General features: G+C 35.4%; 2 protein-coding genes across 3 annotated transcripts in view; one reads left to right on the plus strand and one right to left on the minus strand.

Moving 5' to 3' along the window:
- Nucleotides 1-1,411: 1,411 nt before the first annotated feature.
- Nucleotides 1,412-4,286, minus strand: LOC149925483 (transcription factor Jun-like). Its single transcript, XM_090160685.1, has one exon. It carries the CDS (start codon nucleotides 3,842-3,844, stop codon nucleotides 2,894-2,896), a length of 951 nt encoding a protein of 316 aa, XP_090016811.1. The 5' UTR covers nucleotides 3,845-4,286; the 3' UTR covers nucleotides 1,412-2,893.
- A 490-nt stretch (nucleotides 4,287-4,776) lies between these two features.
- LOC149925484 (mutS protein homolog 5-like) overlaps nucleotides 4,777-25,323 on the plus strand; it is a 28,062-nt gene continuing 7,515 nt past the window's right edge. The window contains exons 1-16 of one of the 2 annotated variants that reach the window (XM_090159958.1): nucleotides 4,777-4,822; nucleotides 5,470-5,610; nucleotides 5,692-5,824; nucleotides 5,919-5,999; nucleotides 7,135-7,206; nucleotides 7,272-7,393; nucleotides 9,003-9,112; nucleotides 9,182-9,217; nucleotides 15,223-15,299; nucleotides 15,366-15,411; nucleotides 17,854-17,992; nucleotides 18,911-18,973; nucleotides 19,037-19,108; nucleotides 21,017-21,073; nucleotides 21,145-21,217; nucleotides 24,073-24,182. In XM_090159958.1, the coding sequence (XP_090016084.1) occupies nucleotides 5,518-5,610; nucleotides 5,692-5,824; nucleotides 5,919-5,999; nucleotides 7,135-7,206; nucleotides 7,272-7,393; nucleotides 9,003-9,112; nucleotides 9,182-9,217; nucleotides 15,223-15,299; nucleotides 15,366-15,411; nucleotides 17,854-17,992; nucleotides 18,911-18,973; nucleotides 19,037-19,108; nucleotides 21,017-21,073; nucleotides 21,145-21,217; nucleotides 24,073-24,182 (1,284 nt within the window). In that variant the 5' untranslated portion in view covers nucleotides 4,777-4,822; nucleotides 5,470-5,517. Of the gene's footprint in view, nucleotides 4,823-5,404; nucleotides 5,446-5,469; nucleotides 5,611-5,691; nucleotides 5,825-5,918; nucleotides 6,000-7,134; nucleotides 7,207-7,271; nucleotides 7,394-9,002; nucleotides 9,113-9,181; nucleotides 9,218-15,222; nucleotides 15,300-15,365; nucleotides 15,412-17,853; nucleotides 17,993-18,910; nucleotides 18,974-19,036; nucleotides 19,109-21,016; nucleotides 21,074-21,144; nucleotides 21,218-24,072; nucleotides 24,183-25,323 lie in introns of those variants that run through there. The other variant, XM_090159959.1, reaches the window with a different exon arrangement.

Genomic DNA, 25,323 nt, shown 5'->3' on the forward strand with positions numbered 1-25,323 from the left:
TCACTCCTTATAGGTATGCCATTTTCGGGTTTCGCTAACGAGAAGCGGACATTTTTTTCCACAGATTCCCAGGAATACTGGCAAAAACCCCGGTCGGACAGATTAATTTTATTACTGCTGGTAAAGTAATGGTAGAGGGGGGGAGGGACGCGCGAGCTTTCTCAATTTCTCTGAAAGCGACAACTCCGAAAAGAGGGGAGGGGTTGAAACGGCACCTGTATACTATTTTTGTTATTAATTCTATATTTCGCCGCGTATTTTTCGAAAATTAACCAACGCTAGTAATATTTCGTCCTACAAAAGAGACGGGAAATTTTCCGCGAGTTCGAGTGGTCATTTATCGCAGTTTGAAGCGATTTCTGACCGACAGATGATGGTTGTGAGGTCGGCCAAAGCGAACAAATTTCGGGAAAATACGCTGTAAATATCAGCGGGATAGTGGGGGCAGAAACCTAAGGGAGGAAATTCTCCTGCTAGACTAAACTAAACAGACTGCTTGGCGTCTTTCACAATTTACACGCTGAATTCTGTTGAGTTTATTCGACCTTGCCACAAAACCGCTTTTAGAAATCGTAAAATAAATTAAACTAAACATTTTTTGGGGGAATATAGCTTGCGATTATAAGTTTGCGTCTTAAAATACAATTTTAGCTGACGGAAGAGCTTGTAGTGTGAGCTGAACTGTCAAGCGACCTTGTTAAACCTCTACTTGAGGCGTTGTCGGTCGTGTACCGTGTTATTATGAGTTTCAAAACACGCTTCAAATAGATAATGTAAAATTACGTTTTGCGAGGCAGTGAAGTTTACAATCGTAGTTTTGTTGAAAGGAATCCGTTTAACGAGCTTTCTTTCATTTTGGAACGACACCCATCGGGTTTCTTCATTATCTAAAATAAAACCATGTAATTACTTATCATTTGTAACTCATTTGGGTTTATATTTATGTTTATTGCTTAAAAGAAACTATTAATAATTAATATTATAAACTTTTATTATGAATAAAGAAAATATATTATATTATAGCCAAGTAAAAAGATCTTTTCTAAACTCAACGCGGAGAACGTATCGCCATCTATCGACCAAACGGTAAACTACAGTGAAAGAGCTTGAAGGGGGTAAAATTATTCGGCTTTGACTACTAGCCTTTCCAATTTACGTAGAGCCACTTAACGGCCAACGCGAGATGAAGCTCATCAACTGCTAGATATTCGTCTGCTAATTAGTGTTTTTTTACAGTAACAAATTGCCCTCGTAGCAGACGTGGGCTGGTTGTAAACAGAAAATTATAATTAAATTTAATAAGAAATACTTTTAAATATACTTATATAATTTAGTCATAGGCTTACTATTTTTTTTTAAACTAAGTAATAAAATTTCAACAAAATTGTTTTGAGGCACTAGCATTTTTTATTTGTGTTTGTTTTTTACTTTTACAAAGAAAATCTAAGAAAGTTATTTTTCAACTCTGTTGACTTTTTTATGGCAAAAACTATTACTATTAGCTTTTATTCGTTACCTATGAAAAATGTGTTTTTTTTTATCGTTTAGCCAGATATTTTGGAGAAATTTTTATACAAAAGATAAGTAACACCCTCAAATATTTTTTACACAATCTATTCATAAAATTTACAAATATATTTGAGCTTTGCGTTAAGCATGAAGTATAAAAATACACATTTCGAACAATTATTATTCTTAGATTTAGAAAAATTGGCAAAGAAAGGCTTTGTATTTGTTTTTACCAACAATTGCCACACTGGCAAAAACATTTTTTCTTCTTTTTTGGAATTTATCACAAAAGAGAAAATGAAGTTTCTAGTTTTGAGAAGAAAGCTAAAAACAGTGTTTGGCTATTTATCCAAAGATGCAAGCTGAATTAATAAACATGTATTTTCCATATATTAGGTAGTAAAATTACCGAAAAATTGTATGATATATAAAAGAGGGCCAGAATTAAGAAACTATAAATCTAGCGAATCTATCTCAAGTTTTTATCATTTCACGCTAATAAAACACATATTGCATACTTTAAGTCACGCTCGTAAAAAAATTGGGCAATGATCCATTATTGTAACTATCACAAATACAAAACTGTATAAATTATGGTTATGGGACACTCATATTTTGAGAATAAAGTAAAAGTAGCAAAAATACTTTTTAAATATGTCGAGTAGTAGGCTGTTTCCAGTTTTTTTTCATTACAAATTACTTTTACTATAAAATCAGAAAATTATGCAAAACTTCTATCAAGTTTGTTTTTTTTTCAATCAGATCTTAAAATAACCTCTGTTTTGTATACTTCAGCAAAAATATCACAACCCTACTACTTTCTATATAAACATTTTTTTTTATGAAGACTAGAGTTTTTGTAATATTAATATATATAACATTGTCCACGTAGGTCTTAAATTTGCATAAACATTAAGGCAATCATTTAAAAAAAATAAAACTTAAGGGACTAGCTTATATTAATGACGCTCGATTACTACAAATATTTGAAATTAGGCTTGCTAGAGGAAGACTAGAGCCTTTAACAATGACTTCTTTAATCGAAAAGACCTAGGTTGACAATGCGACGCAATAAGGCCCATTTTCTTATTAGTTATTTGCTAGTCTACTTCACGTAGCCACTTATCGTTCAATTATATTCAAAGACATCAAAATTTGGCTGCTTAAATCTCTGAAAACACTTAAGTTATGGAAATTTTTTCATAAAGTTTGTGATGATATTTTCAACGGGATGAAAATGTCATTGGAGGGATCTTTCCACGTTATCGTAACCTTCAACTTGGGGCGGCTTATTTTCCATTTAGCCTCGTTGTTCATAACGGGTGCGTTATGGACGTAGCAGTTTGTTTTTCATTAATAACTCAATCTAACGAATTTGAAATGTCTAGAACTGGTGGGAAACCATGATTTGACATCCACTTTTAACATGCTCCATCACTTGCTGCTTTAGCTGACACACTTGATCCCGCAAACGAGTAGCTACCGTGCTTAGTTCGCTATTTTCACCTTTTAACAGTCTAACTTTATCTTCGAGACGAGCAATTCTTTCCAGCTTTCGCCTGCGGCACTTGCTGGCGGCGATCCTATTCCTGAGCCTTTTCCTTTCCAGCTTAATTTTTTCTTGATTTTCCATATCAATTGGAGAAAGTGGCGGTGAGCCCCTCATGCTTGGGACAGTTTGGGGTTCTTCTTTAATGGTTGGAATTGAAGGAAGGAAGGAACTGGAGTTAGGCACGTAATTTGAAGATACGGAAGTTGACACGCTTGAGGAATAAGAAGGTGGAATACTAGACATTGATGTAAGGCATCGTGTGGAATTAACACTTTCCGATCGGCTATTGCATATGCCTACCGTTGAATTGACAGAAGACTGAGGTAACAATTGTCCTTGAGGTTGAAGAATAGTGAAACTTTCTCCTCCCATAGTGATAAATTCCGGAATATGGTGATCTCCATTGCCACTTACGTGAACTAAATTGTTGCTACCTTTCATATTGCTCTGTTGAAGTTGGTTAAGCGCATCTACAAAACCACGGGCATATTGTTCTTGTTCCTCCGTAACGTTTTTCGGAAAGAGGAACTGAGTAGGAGTCGGCGTTGTCGTCACTAATCCATTTTGAGCAATTATTAGTCGCTCCAATTCTGGAGAAGCTAATTTGAGCATATGCATATCTGGACTCGTTAACAAGGCTGCCGCAAATTTCTGCTTCTTGTTGGGATTTTGCTGCCTGGAGTTGTTGTCAAGGTCAAGTGTCATAGGCCTCTTCAGCATCTTGATTTCTCCTCTGGAACGAAATTGCGAGTCGTCGTAAAACGTCGTTTCCACGGTTTCCATTTGGACGTTAACAGCTCGTGGCCAACACCTAACGATAGTTGAAACCGTTTAGGCCGATGGATTTGAAGCTAGATTAGGCTAGATCGAAATTCGCGACTCCGTCTTGTCTAGACGAGTCCCTAGGCAGGCGCTGGAAACTTCGGGGCACCAGTAAAAATAATATCCGAGACTAAGGCCTAGGAAACACCCGAAAGTCAGTCTTCTTTTAACTTTGCCGAAACGTTGAGATTCTTCTCGGAAGAAAATATAACGAATACGATAACTTCTAAACCTTGTTACGACGGAATATTCGTACCTGGCAAATCACTTTATCTCGTAACATTGAAATCTTTAAATTATAACAAAACAATTCATGCGTACGCTCGGACAGTTGTAGTGAACTGAGTCAGCCCAACGGCGCCTCTCTCATTTTTTAAATGGTGACTCACTATTTTGCCTACTACCATAAGTCTAGGGGGTACGAGCAAAATAGCAAAGGTCTACGAGAACCGATGAAATTTCGAACTAAAATACCGGCGAAGGCAGCGACACCAAAAATGTAAGTGAGAGCCGATGCGGCGAATTTGAGAAACTAGTCAAAAAGTTTCAAACACAGCGATAGCAGCGCCGATACTCGGTGTCGTAGTTTTTCAACAACGAGGTGTAGCCTCGAAAAAATGGGACAGTCACGAGGAAAAATAGGCGGGAGAGAAAAACGTCACAGATCGCAAAAATAGAAGTGAATCATCAAACTGAAATTCTATTGGTCGGTAATGACATCACCGGAAGAGGTAGGTGGGCTCAAGAGGGAACCAGACAATTTGACGTTATTGACGTCACAACTTCCGATTCTCGGAAAAAAGGGAAAAGTTCTCTCACTGAAACGCGAAAACAAGGCTGGCGGCAGATATAAAACGAATTGTTATAAGCGAATTAGATAAATGACCCGTGATCTATAAAACCTTTTTCTATACACATACAACAATTTCAGAAATCAAAGTATGCGTTTTTTTTAAGTATTTCAATAACGCTACTAACTATTAATTCCTAAGCCTACATTTATACCTAACTAATTTTACGAGTAAAAGTAGCGTATATTCCCGGTAATTCCCAGAAAATCGATAATATGTCGAATATTAATTCAAATCTACCCGGACTTTATCCCACCTAAGCTTCGAATTCGAAATAATTTATTCGGAGGGTGGTATTTTGGCCTGAAGGAGGAAAAAAAGTAAACCCGTCAGTCTCGCGAGAGAACAGTTATTTTAAAATTACGTCTACATTTCGCGTGGGTAGACTGGATTTTACAAGTAGTAGAAATTTTTAACGATTCGTGTACTACACAACTAGCCTCGCAAGATTATATAAAATACCTTTCCACACTCTACGTACGCTTCCACAAAACTTGTTTTTGACACACTTTGAAAAATAAAAATGGTTTTGTTCAAGGTTTTCGAGAACTCTCTATCGTACGCGATTTACGTCATTCCTAGAAATCCGGGAGTCGGTGGTACTTTTAGCTAGCTAGAAGAAAGTTGGGGCCGGAAAGGGGGATCTTCCGGAATTTAAATTGGCCGCTTTTTTATATATTTTAGGCTTGGCGTTTTCGACGAAATAATAAAGTACGTTTTTCGCGTTCTTTCCAGATAGATACACGGAAATAAAGCGGCGTAGCGTAGCGGTTTTCTTTCAGAATGGATTTATCGGAATGTACGAGCGTTTCTTCGGAAGCGGGGGCATTTAGAGACGAAAATAATGACCAAGAAACGTCCTCTTCGGAGAAAGAGGTGTTTACCGTTCCACGGAATTAAAGATAGTTAACCTTCGCTTGAATTATTATATCGTGGCTTTTTTCCCTTTTTTGACAGAAAAGCGTCTTCCTCTGCATTTTATGGGCAGGTGGAAAATTAGGAGCCGCTTCTTACGATTCGGAATCTTGTTCGCTGAAACTTTTCAACGACACTTTGGAAGCGGGACCCGAACATTACGTCGCCAAGCAATGTAGGCCTATTTGAAAACAAACGCGTTTCGCGTCACCCCTACTTCCCTCCCCCTTCTTTAATTATTTATATATTTTTGCGTCTTTAAACGTTAGTGTTGCAACAAATACAACCTTCCCATATTATCACCAGTTCTAACACCGAAGAAGGTTTACTGAATGTTTTTAAGGATTACGGTACGTAATTAGAGGGGACAATTTAATTTAAAAATTAACAGGTGGGTGAATGTAGGAGTGGAAGATTGTAGAACTTGAAATGAGATCAATGGAAATTTTTTCCGGGCTTGTCCAAATTTTCCGTAGATTTTTAGAGGGTGGCTAAAAATCAGGGACTAGTCTCTCGAATTGCGTAAGCGGTCGCGTTTAGAAAGCTTGGCGTAAAATCTTTTTTCTTTGGGAATACATTTTTGAGCGATAACAAGTATATGAAAGATAACCTGTTATATTTCATTATCAGACAAGGGGGTCCTTTATCGTGCCAATGGCATTTACACAGTCCGATTGCTAAATAGCGGTGTAATAGAATTATCAAAATATCTATATCCGCGTTGATTTTTTTTTCTATAAATTGAAAATAGACCTTTGATGAAATTACCAAGGGCTTTGTTTTTTACAAAAAGATTCGAAAATAAGGATAAAAATAATCTTATTTCGTATAAAAATTTGCAATATAAATCCACTTATAATATTTATAACTATGTCAGTCTTAACGGATATTTTCGATAATAATTTGAACCAATAAAAAATTTCGAATTATAATTATGGGGATTTATGTACATTTTAATGCCTTGTAACCAAGAACGTATTAGGGTTTCTGAGAATGTACGAGGTAACGCGTTCAGAAAGAGGACTGACTAAAAATCGCAATTTAAATTGGAACAGTAACGCCATCTGCGGGGGACTTGTTTTAAATTATTTTATCTGAACTATAAATGAGAATCTACCGACTATTTTGTTATTTATGATGAGTTAAATTCGGTTAGTGCCACTTTAATTAAAGCGAGATTAATAGTTAAATTTAATTTTTTATTGAAAGATAAAAATGTTCTTACGATCGATACAAGATGGCGCAATAAAAATGGGAAAATGGAGAGTTTTCGTTTAAAGGAAGTAAGAACTTGCATATTTAAAGGTTTAACAGAAGTTTTGGCTTTAGTTACGTTAAAAACAAGTAGAAGCTCGTGCTAGCAGACGATTTTTCGATTTAGTTCGTACTCCCTTTAAGAGAGGCCTGGGAAATAAATTACGTTCTCAGTAACCTAAATATTTGCTTGGCATCACTCATGATATCTATTAAAATATAAAATATTAGCACCGTCCGAGGAAGAGGAAATTACTGAAAAATCAAACAGAATTCTACATATTATCCCAAATAAGGATTTTGGTAATCGCCAAAGAATGACAAAACGCAATACCCGCCTGCTAATTTGCATATTAATTATTCGAAAGGATATGAAAGTGCCAAGATGAAGCTGCAAATGATTCAACTGCCCAACATGCCCAAACTACTCTCGAAAACCGAAAGAGAATTGTATTTTTCATCCTATTTCAACTTTCAAAATATAAATACGGTAAATTATTATATTTCGATGCCATTTTGAAATTAAAAAGAGTATAACCCTAGCAGAGAAGGTCAAGCTTCCATCAATTCCCACTCGTGGCGCGACAGTCTAGAACGTAATAAAAAATTCTAATAGGCCTTTCAGATTTGCTACAACTGGTTAAAGGCCTAGGTTTTCTTCTGCCTGTCACCCTTTAAATCAATAATAATAATAATCATCATCAGCTAGGCTAATACCCAAGGCACCACCTTAGTGGAGTACAAATACCCTGGTGGTAGGCCAACCGCTGAACATGTTGGCCTAATTTAAAGGGTGACAGGCAGAAGAAAACTTAGGCCTTTAACTTGTTCTTGAGGTCGTGCAGTCAAGCGTATGGACGAATTCATTAGCTCTCTTTAGTGGGAGAGCCAGGGAAGCATTGTAGAAGTGGGAAAAGACCGTAAACAAGAACGCCACGTTATTTATTTTAGACCACAACCAGCGTATATCTTAGCACTACGTTTAGACAGAAGCTTGACCTTCCCTGCTAGGGCTATACTAGGGTTATTAAACTATTTAGGAGGTTAGATTACAATGCTTTACCAGTTAAAGAAACACGTGTCCCTCAATAAGTCAGACCCACACTTGGGGAAAGGAGAGGAATTTTATGTCTAGGTGGCGTAACGGCGCTAGCTTCTCCGAGGTAGCACCTATGATCTAGCGTCTGCTATAGACAAATTAAAAAGTCATAAGACCGTTTTTTCTTAAATAAACTTATCAAAATATAAGCAAACGATGCAGAAATTATATTAAAATGCAAATATCATTATTTATTAAGTTAAATTAACGAATATCGACGAGGAAAAACTAATAGCGTCTGTTTTATCCGTTCAATGGCGAACGAAAGGGGGCATAGCGATAGTTTTCGGTCGCGCATTGCGGATGAACAGAATTGGTTGAAAAAAATAATAAAACAACGGTGATGTCGAATAATTATGAAAATAATTTAATATAATTCAGTTTAATAAACTAAATAAATATTTATTTAAAATTATGATTATCTGTACTGAATGCTATTAAGAAAGTGGGGAAAGCAAATCCAACTAAGTTAAGGGCGCCATTTGAAAGTTTCCGTAATCCAACCTCCTAAAGTTAAATAACCCTGGTTAGACTTCTAAAGCTGCGTTCAGACTATGTGAAAATATTACGTTTGCGTCGATCGTGTCGGTTCTTTCGATTTCTTACACCGTTCAGACTTCTCAACAGAGACTTTAAATTTTCGCGCGTGTCGTTTACATTTTTGCATTTCGTTGCGCTCAAAAAGTTCATAGCAGACAATTAGCCTTATGCCTCATCAGCGCTGACTCTAGGTAGTGGCGACCTTTAGAACCATCGAAATACTATAACCAATCAGAGGTGGATAAAAAATTATTGAAATTTTTCCACCGTTATTACTGAGCTCTGATTGGATGAACAATCACTTTTTATGTTAATCTCCGTGCAAGGTTGGTTCCTTTCTGAACAGTGAAATGAACGAACCGACGCGACCAACATAACCGAAACGACACGACCGATGCTAACGTCATATTTTCACATAGTCTGAACGCTGCTTAACATTATAAAACTTTGCATTTTCAAGATTCGTGCCACAGGAGCTCTGGTTAAAACCCTGGACAAATTAAGAGTGAACGTCCAGTTAGAAGAGGATAACGTGGCTGCACCCATTTTGGCTGTAGAAATTATTTGCTTGTAATATCTCCTTATTTTAAATCATTTTTAACTTCAGTTTTTTTAAATTTAAAACATCATTTTTGCCAGGGATGAAATGGTTTACGTTGACAGTCTAACTTACCAGTTAAGTAACCTCCGATTAATAATGTCAAAAGTATATAATTTAACTTATAGCGAGAAGTATCTATCTTACTATCCTGATAATGTTATTGAAATATAATAGGCGAAACTATAAAGTAAATTTGGTCTTAGCCAACTTGTTAAAATGGGAAAACAAAATCACGTGACTACCATATCACAGCCAACTTCGATTCGGTAACTCGTGTTCATAGTTGGCCGTGCGACGGTAAAGAAAAAAATTATTCCTTCCAGATACTGCAGACAGCTAATTAACTTACACCTTTCTATTAAAAATTGTTTTAAATAATAATAATAATTATATAATTTAGATGAATCGATCAAAATTTAAACCGCCATTAGCAAAATAAAACGAATAATAGTTCGTATTTCTTAGAATAGATGGCGCTGTAATTCTCCACAAAGTCACGTGATTACCATCTTTTCAGCCCCCCTGGACTTTATAGTTTCGCCTATTCACATACTGGTGCTACATTTCACATCCAAGTGAACTTTGAGCCGTGAAAGCGTCGAAGCCATTAAGCGAAGGCATAAATAGTTCTTTTTATAAAATAACCTTGGCCATATTGTTGAAATGTTGCCTCCCCGCTTCAGCTGTGGATCCGTTTTCTCTCCCACTAAAGAGCTTATGAACTCATTCTTAGGCATTGGCCGAACTATTCCAGGTAGAGGTGTGCAAATACCATTTTTTGGGGATCGAATCGAATATCAAATATTTTTTTAAAAGCACGGCAAATACCAAATCGAATATTTATAACGTCAAATTATTTGGTCGAATATTTTTAGGGCCAAAATTTAGACCAGTTAACTGATCAAATACCAAATAGTATTTCGAATATCAAATTATTCGACGTATTTGGTTTTCAAATAGCCAAATACAGTATAGCCTAGAACAAAGTTCCCTGGGCGAACTTGGTAAATCAGTGGTATAATGACGGGCCCGTCCTAAAAGATGGTCTTTTAAATTTTTAATTTTTCTTAGCATACTCTAATGCTCTTAATAAAAAACACTGAAGAGGGTCCATTGTCTCAGGCTGCAGGCGGGCCCATAATTTTATATTACGCCACTGTGATAAACTCTAACTAACCATTCAAATTAATTCTAATTGTTGTACAAAATGTCTTTATTTTCAACCTTCCTTCAAACAATTTTTTCGATTTGATCAAAATGAGTTAATCGTAACCTACAAAAATATAGTGCATATCAACTTATCAATTATCATACATATTTTAATTGGGTACCATGGCAAAATAATAATAATAATTAGCTAGGCTAATACCCTAGGTACCACTCCAGGACCAAGTCTTCTAGCGACTTTTAACCTTTAGTAACTACTAACTACAATTAAAATCAAAGGACATGCTACATACTTCATAGTTTGCAAACACTTAATTAAAATTTCAAGTTTTTAAATATATGTAAAACGCGAGGGAGCAGATCTTTTGTTCCAAATTAAAAAATTGCATTTATATTAATTTTAAATCAATAATTATTAATTTAGTTAACTCAAAAATTCTAAACAGAAAAATCCATAAAGTTACTTACTTCAACTTTCCTCCCGGTTTTTAGTTTTGTTTTGGCCTTGGTTTACGTTTTAGACTCAATTTTAGTTTTACTTTGCTATTCTAGAAAATTCCATTACAAAAGAGAATACGCGAGTAATCTGGCCAATAGGCGCTAGAATAAACAGCTTCTGCCTTTCGCAACAAACGGTATGGATAATGGACGTGCAAGCTACTCTTTATATGGTCCTTGGCGCTGCGGCCTAAAGAGAGGTGCCAGAAATAAGGACTAGTTCGGAATTTTCACTACGCTCTCCGGATGGCCTTGAACTTCAACAAATTAGAAAAAGACCCGCGGTTATTCGACCAGTTTGCAAACTATTTGTAAATACCAAATACTTTTTCCCTATCTTTTCGAATATTCGACTATTTGATCAAAAAATTCGATTATTCGCGAACTTTTCCAAGCGCTATTCGATTCGACGAATCGAATATTCGATTTGGTATTCGATCGAATTATTTGGTCTGACCCAATATTTTGCACACTCCTAATTCCAGGGCAACATTTCAACAAGTTGGGCAAGCGTAAAGACATTTTATAAAATCAACTATTGCAAGGTATACTGGGTAAAATTTCTTTCGGGAAACATTTGAGCGCCATCAAACGGTAGAAACTTTTAATAATAGTCACGTGGTTATAAAATTGTTTTTTACCGCGACTTCCAGCTTCATTAAATAATTTTTTTAAAGTTTCACTTTTAAAGAAAGTCATACTTAACATCTTGTGCTAAGTTATGTTTTTAAATATTTATACTTTTTTAACAGAAAAAAGATTAATTTGTTAAACTTAATTTAACAACGATTCGGAGATTAGTATTATTATTAAGTCTCTGACTCGAAAATTGTAAAAAAAATTGAAGACTTAGACTAGAACACGTTTTTAACCTAGGCTTAGTGACGCAACCCCGATCGCGGAAACACGTTATAGAAGTTGGCAGTGCTATGACGAATTTCCGGGAACATTTTAATAAGTTAGCTAAGACCAAAACCATTTACGCTATCGCCTAATAGATCAGAGGGGTCCAAATGATTTGTAAATTTAGCGCAGTCAAAGGTACACGAAATTTTCCGGAAAAAAACAACTTGTGTTCTTTTTTACACACAATCCTAAGGATTTGTGTGTATTAGTCTCACGTACAGTGTAGCCGTTGCCGATGCCGATGCCGCCGTGTCGCGCATATCTCTTCAAAGGTTTGGGCTAGGAGAGTAAATGATATCTCGTTCGAGTGTACATGCATCGCCATTGATAGCCTTTCATAAATTTTTTAAATTAAATCGAAGCCCAAGAAGTTAGGCATTTGCCCAATTTACTATTTTTGGTGATTATGTTTTAGATATTTTCTTTAAAATTAAGTCCAATAACGTTAAAAAAAATATTATTGGATAGGTTAGGATTGAGCGAACCTACAACTTCGGTTATATCAGTAAATATTAAATTTAAGTATAGTTTTCAGGGTAATTTACGGGACCCCAATTTTCGTGGTTTTATATTTTCACCTAAAAATCTACATATAGTTCCTCAATTTAAGTCCGATTTTCACGAAAGTTATATTTTTGAATAGCTGTGGTTTACATTTAACCTAGAATTGCAAATACGTTCCTTAAATTTAATTCTAAGTAAGGTTTTTTGGGCAGCGTATACGGACCACCGCAATTTCCAACATTGTAAATCCACGTGTTTATAGAGGTCTAAGCGCCCGTTTCCCTCTGGCGTTTTTCAAGGCCGTTCAGAGTGGGCCGCGCTTTCAACGTATGACCAGAAGTAACAATTAAGTATGACACTGATCGGCCTAGTCTTCGGCGTATGACCAGAAGTAATAAGTGTGACACTCAACGTAACAAATAAGTGTTATCAGAAGTAACAAATAAGTGTTATCAGAAGTAACAAATAAGTGTGATCAGAAGTAACAAATAAGTGTGATCAGAAGTTACAAATAAGTGTGATCAGAAGTTACAAATAAGTGTGATCAGAAGTTACAAATAAGTATGAAACGGATCGAACTAGTCTTTGTCGTATAACCAGAAGAAATAAGTGTGACACTCAACGGCTGACTAGTAGTAACAAATAAGTGTGATCAGAAGTAACAAATAAGTATGAAACTGATCGAACTAGTCTTTAATTAAATAAATAAATAATTAAAAATAATTAAATAAATAATTAAATAAATAATTAAAAATAATTAAATAAATAATTAAAAATAATTAAATAAATAATTAAAAATAATTAAATAAATAATTAAAAATAATTAAATAAATAATTAAAAATAATTAAATAAATAATTAAAAATAATTAAATAAATAATTAAAAATAATTAAATAAATAATTAAAAATAATTAAATAAATAATTAAAAATAATTAAATAAATAATTAAATAAATAATTAAAAATAATTAAATAAATAATTAAAAATAATTAAATAAATAATTAAAAATAATTAAATAAATTAAATAAATAATTAAATAAATAATTAAATAAATTAAATAAATAATTAAATAAATTAAATAAATAATTAAAAATAATTAAATAAATAATTACAAATAATTAAATAAGTAATTAATTAATATTTAAATTAATAATTAATTAATTAATTAATAAATATTTAAATTAATAATTAAATAATTAATTAATTAATATTTTAATTAATTAATAATTAAATAATTAATTTTAAATTAATAATTAAATAAATAATTAAATAAATAATTAAATAATTAATATTTAAATTAATAATTAAATAAATAATTAAATAAATAATTAAATAATTAATATTTAAATTAATAATTAAATAAATAATTAATTAAGTGATAAAATAAATTATAATTTTCCATTTTCCTCGATTCTCCCTAAAAATGTAATATCATGGTGTCTGCGTTTTTAATATTTCTATAGTCCCTAGTTACTTCTACGCTACCTTGACAACATTGTAAATCCACGTGTTTATAGAGGTCTAAGCGCCCGTTTCCCTCTGGCGTTTTTCAAGGCCGTTCAGAGTGGGCCGCGCTTTCAACGTATGACCAGAAGTAACAATTAAGTATGACACTGATCGGCCTAGTCTTCGGCGTATGACCAGAAGTAATAAGTGTGACACTCAACGTAACAAATAAGTGTTATCAGAAGTAACAAATAAGTGTTATCAGAAGTAACAAATAAGTGTTATCAGAAGTAACAAATAAGTGTGATCAGAAGTAACAAATAAGTGTGATCAGAAGTTACAAATAAGTGTGATCAGAAGTTACAAATAAGTGTGATCAGAAGTTACAAATAAGTGTGATCAGAAGTTACAAATAAGTATGAAACGGATCGAACTAGTCTTTGTCGTATAACCAGAAGAAATAAGTGTGACACTCAACGGCTGACTAGTAGTAACAAATAAGTGTGATCAGAAGTAACAAATAAGTATGAAACTGATCGAACTAGTCTTTAATTAAATAAATAAATAATTAAAAATAATTAAATAAATAATTAAATATAATTAAATAAATAATTAAAAATAATTAAATAAATAATTAAAAATAATTAAATAAATAATTAAAAATAATTAAATAAATAATTAAAAATAATTAAATAAATAATTAAAAATAATTAAAAATAATTAAAAATAATTAAAAATAATTAAAAATAATTAAAAATAATTAAAAATAATTAAAAATAATTAAAAATAATTAAAAATAATTAAAAATAATTAAAAATAATTAAAAATAATTAAAAATAATTAAAAATAATTAAAAATAATTAAAAATAATTAAATAAATAATTAAAAATTATTAAATAAATAATTAAAAATAATTAAATAATTAAAAATAATTAAATAAATAATTAAAAATAATTAAATAAATAATTAAAAATAATTAAATAAATAATTAAAAATAATTAAATAAATAATTAAAAATAATTAAATAAATAATTAAAAATAATTAAATAAATAATTAAAAATAATTAAATAAATAATTAAAAATAATTAAATAAATTAAATAAATAATTAAATAAATAATTAAATAAATTAAATAAATAATTAAATAAATTAAATAAATAATTAAAAATAATTAAATAAGTAATTAATTAATATTTAAATTAATAATTAATTAATTAATTAATTAATATTTAAATTAATAATTAAATAATTAATTAATTAATATTTTAATTAATTAATAATTAAATAATTAATATTTAAATTAATAATTAAATAAATAATTAAATAATTAATATTTAAATTAATAATTAAATAAATAATTAATTAAGTGATAAAATAAATTATAATTTTCCATTTTCCTCGATTCTCCCTAAAAATGTAATATCATGGTGTCTGCGTTTTTAATATTTCTATAGTCCCTAGTTACTTCTACGCTACCTTGACTATTATTATAAACTTCTGATAATGTTTAAAAATGAAAGAGTAAACAAGTTTTTGTTTTGGGGGTAAAACCCCGCAGAGGCCTTCAGATTTTTCAACACGAAAGCCACCCTTCCGCTTTCAAGTCTTCCAATAAAGAAGGACTGAGTCTGTTTGGTAAAACTAAAACAATTGGATCAATCCTAATCAGATGAGGCTCAATATTTCCCTTTTTTTCACTAGGAATTTTTAACCAATGCCGTACCGCAATTGGCAGTAATGAACTGTGGTACATTTTATCGTAAATAACATAATATTCATAAGTTTGACACCGAACGATTTTGATCGCGGAGCGATTGCGTAATGCTTAATCGGGAGTTTCGATCGACATTTAATCGTAACGATCGCCAATTAGTCGTTGCGATCGCTTTTTAATCTTTACGATTGCCAATTAATCGGTCCGATCGCGAATTAATAGTTTCGACCGCGTTTTAATCGTTTCAATCTCGTTTTAATCGTATCGATCGCGTTACAATCGTTTCGATCGCTTTTTAATCTTTACGATTGCCAATTAATCGGTCCGATCGCGAATTAATAGTTTCGACCGCGTTTTAATCGTTTCAATCTCGTTTTAATCGTATCGATCGCGTTACAATCGTTTCGATCGCTTTTTAATCTTTACGATTGCCAATTAATCGGTCCGATCGCGAATTAATAGTTTCGACCGCGTTTTAATCGTTTCGACCGCGTTTTAATCGTATCGATCGCGTTACAATCGTTTCGATCGCTTATTAATCTTTACGATCGCCAATTAATCGGTCCGATCGCGAATTAATCGGTCCGATCGCGAATTAATCGGTCCGATCGCGAATTAATAGTTTCGACCGCGTTTTAATCGTATCGATCGCGTTACAATCGTTTCGATCGCTTTTTAATCTTTACGATTGCCAATTAATCGGTCCGATCGCGAATTAATAGTTTCGACCGCGTTTTAATCGTTTCGACCGCGTTTTAATCGTATCGATCGCGTTACAATCGTTTCGATCGCTTTTTAATCTTTACGATTGCCAATTAATCGGTCCGATCGCGAATTAATAGTTTCGACCGCGTTTTAATCGTATCGATCGCGTTACAATCGTTTCGATCGCTTTTTAATCTTTACGATTGCCAATTAATCGGTCCGATCGCGAATTAATAGTTTCGACCGCGTTTTAATCGTTTCGACCGCGTTTTAATCGTATCGATCGCGTTACAATCGTTTCGATCGCTTTTTAATCTTTACGATTGCCAATTAATCGGTCCGATCGCGAATTAATAGTTTCGACCGCGTTTTAATCGTTTCAATCTCGTTTTAATCGTATCGATCGCGTTACAATCGTTTCGATCGCTTTTTAATCTTTACGATTGCCAATTAATCGGTCCGATCGCGAATTAATAGTTTCGACCGCGTTTTAATCGTTTCGACCGCGTTTTAATCGTATCGATCGCGTTACAATCGTTTCGATCGCTTTTTAATCTTTACGATTGCCAATTAATCGGTCCGATCGCGAATTAATAGTTTCGACCGCGTTTTAATCGTTTCAATCTCGTTTTAATCGTATCGATCGCGTTACAATCGTTTCGATCGCTTTTTAATCTTTACGATTGCCAATTAATCGGTCCGATCGCGAATTAATAGTTTCGACCGCGTTTTAATCGTTTCGACCGCGTTTTAATCGTATCGATCGCGTTACAATCGTTTCGATCGCTTTTTAATCTTTACGATTGCCAATTAATCGGTCCGATCGCGAATTAATAGTTTCGACCGCGTTTTAATCGTTTCGACCGCGTTTTAATCGTATCGATCGCGTTACAATCGTTTCGATCGCTTTTTAATCTTTACGATTGCCAATTAATCGGTCCGATCCGCGAATTAATAGTTTCGACCGCGTTTTAATCGTTTCGACCGCGTTTTAATCGTATCGATCGCGTTACAATCGTTTCGATCGCTTTTTAATCTTTACGATTGCCAATTAATCGGTCCGATCGCGAATTAATAGTTTCGACCGCGTTTTAATCGTTTCGACCGCGTTTTAATCGTATCGATCGCGTTACAATCGTTTCGATCGCTTTTTAATCTTTACGATTGCCAATTAATCGGTCCGATCGCGAATTAATAGTTTCGACCGCGTTTTAATCGTTTCGACCGCGTTTTAATCGTATCGATCGCGTTACAATCGTTTCGATCGCTTTTTAATCTTTACGATTGCCAATTAATCGGTCCGATCGCGAATTAATAGTTTCGACCGCGTTTTAATCGTTTCGACCGCGTTTTAATCGTATCGATCGCGTTACAATCGTTTCGATCGCTTTTTAATCTTTACGATCGCCAATTAATCGGTCCGATCGCGAATTAATAGTTTCGACCGCGTTTTAATCGTTTCAATCTCGTTTTAATCGTTTCGACCGCATTTTAATCATTTAGATCGCGTTTCAATCGTTTCGATCGCGTTTTAATCGTTTATTTTCTACAAATTTAAATTATTTTTCCAAAGTAAACGTTATTTTTACTGTTGAAAATGTTTGAATATTCAATAATATTTGGTTGACCCTTCAAATGGGCTGTCCGGCGGCGATTTCTAGGGCACCATAAACAGACCATCATTAAAACAATTCCCAATAGAAAGTGTCATACTTATGTTTATTATTTGACGTCCAGTCGCCAATTTGATTGAATGCGGCGTTTTCAAAGGAAGTTCTTCCTAAGACCCACTCGAAACGTGGAAGTGTTGGAAGGGCGTTTGGCCGCCATTTCGTTTTTCAACGACGCCAGGAACATGGAATGCACCACAGCGCTGAGAAACTGCGTTAGACATATAACCGACATTATGGTAATTAACATAGGCGGAAATTATTAGATTCTACGGGCCATTTAGTGTAGATTTATTGTAGAATGTGACGTTCGAGTGTAACCTAAACACTCTGTCGCGCACTACTGGACGGTTGGTTCGTTTGGAACAGCGCCGCGTGGGGCGCCACGGTGTTCGATATTGGAAAAATTATCACCAAAATACTAGAAACGCGAACCACGTTAGCCGTAACATATTTAGTTTAATATCTAATGTTTTAACGAGCATGATTTGTATATTTGGGTGGAAATATTTCGCGGTTCTCTCGGTAGGGGGAGTGCTGAAAGAGAGGGATTAAATACTTCATTTAAATGTTAGCAGACGAATTAATATAATAGACTACAATTCAAAACAATCAGACGTGTTCGTTTCTTATTTACAACGATTGATGAATACTAGGTGAAAACTATTAACTGTCCTGAGCTACACCACTACCACCAACATTTTATTGTCAGTACCAGCAAACGTGTAACAAGAAATTGGCGGTAAACTGCACGGCGTCAGGCCAAAGATAGTCGCCTACGTCGCGTGCAGCCTAAGGTGCAGCTCAGCGTAGACCCAAGATATTCGCCTACGTCGCGTGCAGCTCAGGGTAGACCCAAGATATTCACATACGTTGCGAGCAGCTCATCGTAGACCAAAGATATTCACCTACGTCGCGTGCAGCTCAGGGTAGACCAAAGATATTCGCCTACGTTGTGAGCAACTCAGGGCAGGGCAGACGAATGGTTTTCACCTACTTTCGATAAGGAGCCAAACACGCCGATTTCTAACCAAAGCTTAGAGTAAAGTGTAGTGTAAGTAGAGTACACTTTTCATCCCGGAGTAAGCCAATAGTTTCCGTCTAATATCTACAACCAAAAGGGGGATGTAAATGTATAGCAAATTTTCCCAATGTAGAGAATACTAAAGCGAATGCTTTCCTCCAACATAACAGTCAGCGAATGGAACACTTTGTACAAGGTACATCGCGCCACCAATCTACATTCGAAATTAAATCCACACTAATACTAACAATTCTTACAGACAATTTACAATTCAATCATTATCGGTGACATAGCGAAAGGATTACCTCAAAAAATACCCATTTTCAAAAAGGTACAATTAAAATTATCTTAATGGGATTACGTATAACCAAAAGTATACAACGATGGGGTGTCGGAGTGGTTAGCACTTTCGCCTCGCAGCTAGAGGAACCGGGTTCGAGCCCAGAATGTACTGGCAATGGGTAAAAACTCGGAACAACTGTTTCTCTCCCCACTCGTTTAAAGGGATTTTCCCCGAGTTCTTCGGTTTCCCCTTTCCATAATAACTTGTGGAGGTTAACGGTTATAGTTAGTGTAGGGAGCTTTTGGCTAGCATGGCATAAAGGGCTTTCCACCACCCTTCTACGCATTGAAACACGGCATTTAAAGGTGGTGCCTGGGGTATTAGCCTAGCTGATTATTATTATCCCGGGCTTAAGGCATTAAAAGTCGCTAGATGACTTGGGCAAAAGTGACATAATTACCAAAGGTTTATCAATGTAATCGGTTTATGAAATGAATGTTGCACGCGAAGTAAAAGTTGGAAGTGGAGGGAGGGTATTCATTGGAGAGGGAATGAAGTTCAAAAGGAGAAACAGCGTCGCCTGGTGAGAGCTTCGAGAACTAAGGAAGTGCTGGAGGAGGCTAGTAGTTTTATTGATTTCTTTGCCACTCGACGGAAACGCTACCGCCATCTATCAACGTTTTAACACCAAACGGGAAAGAACAAACCACAAAGTGTGTGCACCGTCCATCCTAGTCTATCCTTCTAAGTGGTCTGTCTCGATAGCAGCATTCAGTAAATTATTGCATTGGAAAGTATAGGAAATGGCACATTTTTGGTAATTATGTCACTTTTTTTATTAAGTATATAATACAAGTTAAGTATTAAGCTAATACCCAAGGCATCACCTTCGCCATAAGTCGTCGAGCGACTTTTAATTATTTTTTTTCTTTTTACGTGGTCAGGTGGAGTAATTCACGCAGTAATTGTTTGAGTCGTGATGCCTGGTATTCTTCTGGTATAACCATAAGTGTATAATATTGTTACAAAAGTGTAAAACTTCCTATTCTTCACATGCAAAAGTTTTACTGAGAGCTATTCACAAGTTAAGACAGATTGCATTACGGGTTTTGTCGCCGTTTTGCGTCCGCTTGCTCACGCGTCACACGTAGCCTTTGACAACGCCTCGCTAGGGGGAGATTTTCTTCTTGTGATGACGTCACTCCGTTACTAGCTCTTAGTAAAATACTAGGACGTCTCAAAACCCGGAGCCGGCATTCTCGACAAAGACTTGAGCGGAGCGTGGGCGCTACGATAATCGTGAATTACGGAGTTGTCGAAGAGTTGTATAACTTTAGTAATGTCGTATTTATGTTAATTGAACGTTAATACCAAAAGAAAACTAAATGAATTTTATTAAGCTACAAACAGTTTATTAGTACAAATAGTCCACTCTCTATTTTTCGCTTAAATTATATCCTGAACGGCAGTGCCTTGTCCCCCCCCTCTCTTTCCTTGTCCCCCCCCCCTCTCTCGCGGCGAAGGTCTCCCTCTCTTCCGGACATTACTGCGAATTTCCCTCTCTCTTCTCCGTCTCGTTCAGAGTCCCTCTCTCTTCTCCGTCTCGTTCAGAGTCCCTTTCTCTTCTCCCCCAAGTGCGACACACACACATACACACACACACACAGCTAACTTTCCCATTGAAGTCACCACAGTGAGAGCTCCGCTCAATTAAGTGACAATATTATATACTTCTGGTATAACTAATTCTTAAGAGCGCTTCCCTAATAATAATCACCCAGGCTAATACCCTTCGCACCACCTTAGGCCCAAGTCATCTACTGACTTTAAATGCCTTTCAACAGGTGGCAGGGTTACAATGCGTAGGGGGGTGGTGGAAAGCCCTTCATGCCACGCGAGCCAACAGCTCCTTACACTAGCTATTACCGTTAAAATCAAAAAGTTTTTATTCTTTAGATAGCGTCCATGTTCGGCGAAGATCTGCATCGCATCGCGGCCATCATTGGGCGCACGGTAAATGAGAAAGCCTTATTTTTATATTAATTAACCGTATTAGAATTTCCGATATTTTTTCTTATCGCTAGATTGACTTTGAAGAAGCGACCAAACAAAATCATTATTGCATTAAACCTGGAGTTGACGCCCCACTGGACGAAAGTGAGTTTACAGAATGTATTTATTTATATACTCAGGGAGATTAGAGAAGTTAAGCAGAGCGCTCTAGAAGTTTGTACGACAAAGTTGAGAGTCACTTGATTATTCTCCACGGTGTTCTTTTCGCGTTTCTACTTCGCAGGGTGACCAGACTTCCTATATTTTTCATGCCTTCCTAATTCCAATATTTACACGCCTTCCTATAAATTCCTATATTTCCTATAATTTCACGGCCTTTGGAAAATGAAAGAACTTTTTTGTACGTGTCATAGAACACCTAGTGAAAACCTTGCCACTTTCGAACCAAATCTTGAAATTTACGAGCTTCGTAAACCCTCTAAGTGATCCAATAATGCCAGAAAGCAGTGTGAAAACAATTATATCAATATTCTAGGTAATTCGAGTCAAAGTATACCGATATCTGCATTAATTACTGTATTATTTTATTTTTATATTTTCCTATTTAGTGTCCTATATTTTTCTGTAATTCGCCTATTTAGCTTCCCATATTTTTCTATAATTCGCTTATTTTATTTCCTATATTTTCCTATAATTGTCTCTAAAATTAAAATTTTTCCTATAAACTTTTCAAAGCCTTTCACTGGTCACCCTGTACAAATTTCGTGCTCAACAAATCCGGAGATAATTATGGCAGCAACGTGCGTTTTAGCAATTATTAACAAAAGTGACATAATTACCAAAAGTGCGTCAATTTAATCTTTTTTGAAATGAATGTTACACGCGAAGTAAAAGTTGGAAGGGGAGGAGGGAGGGTATGAAGTTCAAAAGTAGAAATAGTGTCGCCTGGTCGGAGCTTCGAGAACTAATGAAGCGCTGGAGAAGGCTTAAAGTTTTATTGATTTTTTTGCCACTCGACTGAAACGCTACCGCCATCTATCAACGTTTTAATACCAAACCAGAAAGGGAATGCATCGTCCAGCCTAGTCTAGCCTTCTATATGGTCTATCTCGATAGCAGCATTCAGTAAATGTTTGCATTGGAAAGTAGATTAACTTGCACGCTTTTGGTTATTATGTCACTTTTGTTATTATTTTCTTCTTAAAGGGAATATAACCTTTAGTATTTTCATCACCTCCCCAAATGATTCCAAATATTGTCATGACGGGTTACGTTCTCCTTGTATGGGGTGCTGTGTTTGTTGCTCCTAGGTGGCACTGGGTGAAAACTCGGAACCACTCCTTCCGCGTTGAGTTTGTAAGTTGTCTCCCTGTAGGTAAAGCCGTGTTCACACTAGACACTTTGGAACCGTTTTTAAACGGTTTCTAAAGATAAAATTGAACATTTTCGGTGTCAAATGTATTAATAGCCATACGATAAATACATACGATAGCAAAATTTTACAATTTGATCTCTCGAAAACATTTTAAAATGGTTCCAAAGTGTCTAGTGTGAACGCGGCTTTAGACCAGTTTTCCCTCGAGTTCTACGGTTTCCCCTTTCCATAAAAACTAGTAGAGGCTAACGCCCCCCCCCCCTTAAAAAATCAAACTAGCCCGGATCTCATTGGTTCCGTGCAACTGGCGTCTTCCAACGGTGACGTATTTCCTTCGTGCCCTTCTACTTAAAGGCCGACCACATAGTTATTCGGTTTACTCTGTCTTTCACTGGTAGTTGATTGCTTGCATAGCACATGTGTCTTGCAGCGAGCCAACTTCCAGTGAAAGACTGAGTAAACCGAATAATTATGTAGTCGGCCTTTAAGAAGCAATCAATTCTGAACCAGATCATGGGCCAACAAAGCTTTCAATAAAGCCTTTTTAGTTTACATAAAGCCGCGTAGCGGCCAGTAGCGACGCTAAGTTTTTTTCACAGGTGGGCTAGTTATTTTGTGGCCCTTAGCGAGAACCTTGGATTGACCATATTTCGCAAAAGTGGTGAAATCGAAAAAACCCAAAATTTTCCAGGAAGCGAGAAGAGCAAGGTCATTTTATTGTTGCGGCTCTCATCGCGTTTTCTGGACCCCTACTGACCTTGTATCTGACCTGGAGGGGACACGTGCATGCCTGGGATATTTCCCTAATTCCCATAAGCCCCTTTCTTTTCAACTTTCTCTCAATTTCCGCTACCTTCCTCCCGAATCTATATGTTTATGGTCTACTACCTTTTTGAGTAAACAAATTGATTTTGAAAGATTTTTCCCAGAAAAACGTTTCTTCGCAATAAAACAAATTTCTAGAGATAATGAAAATTCATAAATTAAAATATGTGGCCTCTTAATTATGAATATGTGATCCTTTTAATATAAATATGTGGCCCCTCTCAGAAATGCAGGGGGGCTAAAGCCCACTTCAGCCCACCCATAGCGCCGCTACTGGTAGCGGCCAAGGCGAGAAGCTCATAAACATCTGGATTTCCATCTGCTAAGTAGGCGATTTGCTTTTTTTTTAAACTCAAAAATGTCTGCTGAGCTGACGAAAATCCAGCAGTTTATTAGCTTATCGCTTTGGCCGCTACGGGGCTCTACGTAAACTGAAAAGGCTAATTGGTCCGCGACTAGACCTTGTAGTTGGCCAACTGGCCCAGAAAGGGATTTTCGCGAACAATTTCAAAATAGAAGTAACTGATTTTATCAGAAGTAAATGAAGTTACATTTGGACCTCGAATTGGAAATTTTGCGCGCTCCTAGACCGAAAAAAAAAGGTTTTTGTTTTTATGTAAGCATTTTTTATACATAGAAATATCTATACCCACAATTCCCAAATGCAATTTATCAAGTCAGAAGACGGGGATGGAAATTAGCTTTTATTTGACTCGATTTTCATAAGGAAAACGCCGTCCGATTCTGAGCGCTATTTCGATAACTTCGGTTCATTTATTTCTGATTTTATGCAATGCAGAGAAGCGTACCTACGCGGGATTGCCAGATATGATGCGCACCATCGCCGAACAAGAGCTGGAAAATCTGGAAGACAGCATTTTGGGCTGCAGCATCATTTATCTACCCAGGGTTGGTTAATTTCATTCATCAATAGAAGCAGAAGTAGATCATCTCTCTCTTACGAGGGAAGTATAACGCTAGTAAAAAATGGAAACACCCCTTTCATTACGTCACAAATATTCTGACCTCCACAATAGGGTTTTTTTTTAAACTTTTTCCGGGATTTCGGAGAACGGTAAGAAGAGTAAGGCTATGACGTCATTTTACGTCTGTGGTGGCGAATAATTCGAGTCGGAGTAAAAACGTTTTGCCAAAATGGCTGCCTCTCGTCTTTTCAGGAGATAAATTCTGGCTAGCAGACGACAAATTCAGATTTATTCTCCTGACACCTCCTTTTCAGAAGGAGTAAAAAGACTAGCTCTAATCCTCAGGAACAAGCGAATAGTTTGTGGGCCGGAGTAATTCTCATCCCCGGAACAGGCGAATAAAACGTTTTAGGGTAGAAAGAGTTTTAGTCGTAGAACAGGCGAAAAGAAACCATCTTATAGCACCAAATGCCTTAAAATTACTCATTTACATTCAAAATTAAAGGTAATATAGCCTTTAACGCGTTCTAAAATAATTTAATTAGTATTTAAAAATACTAATTATAGCACGAGTAACATAATAACAATTAGTATGACAATTCCTATTGTTTTAATGCTAATTTCCTGACGGAACCTTTTTCCAACACTTAACCATAGGAAATAGTTCTGAAAATCATTTCGGTGATAATTGACATACTTATTTATTGTTATGTGACTTTTGTGCCTAATGGAACCCGCGACGCTACGTATTTAACTTTTATGGAACCGATGGATACTTACTCGACCACATTTTCTATGACGCGCCGCCGTTAAATTTTGATCCGCCAAATTTTCAAAAGGGGGGATAAACTTTTGCCCCTTCGCGCCGAAAAATTGAACGCCACTGGGTGATTTTCGCGAAACGCCACCGCCGTCCCGAATCAAATCGGCGCTATGCTCTACAGGAAACCCTTCAAATTTTTAGAAATAGAAAATTTATAGTCATTTTATACGAAATTAAATGAGTAATTTTTAGGTAAATATAGGAAATGATACGAGTAATTTTTAGGTAAATATAGGAAATGATACGAGTAATTTTTAGGTAAATATAGGAAATGATAAGAGTAATTTTTAGGTAAATATAG

Source organism: Leiobunum rupestre, chromosome 10 (assembly GCF_980474605.1).
Source record: "Leiobunum rupestre chromosome 10, qqLeiRupe1.1.hap1, whole genome shotgun sequence".
In the NCBI taxonomy this organism is placed as follows: Eukaryota; Metazoa; Arthropoda; class Arachnida; order Opiliones; family Sclerosomatidae; genus Leiobunum; species Leiobunum rupestre.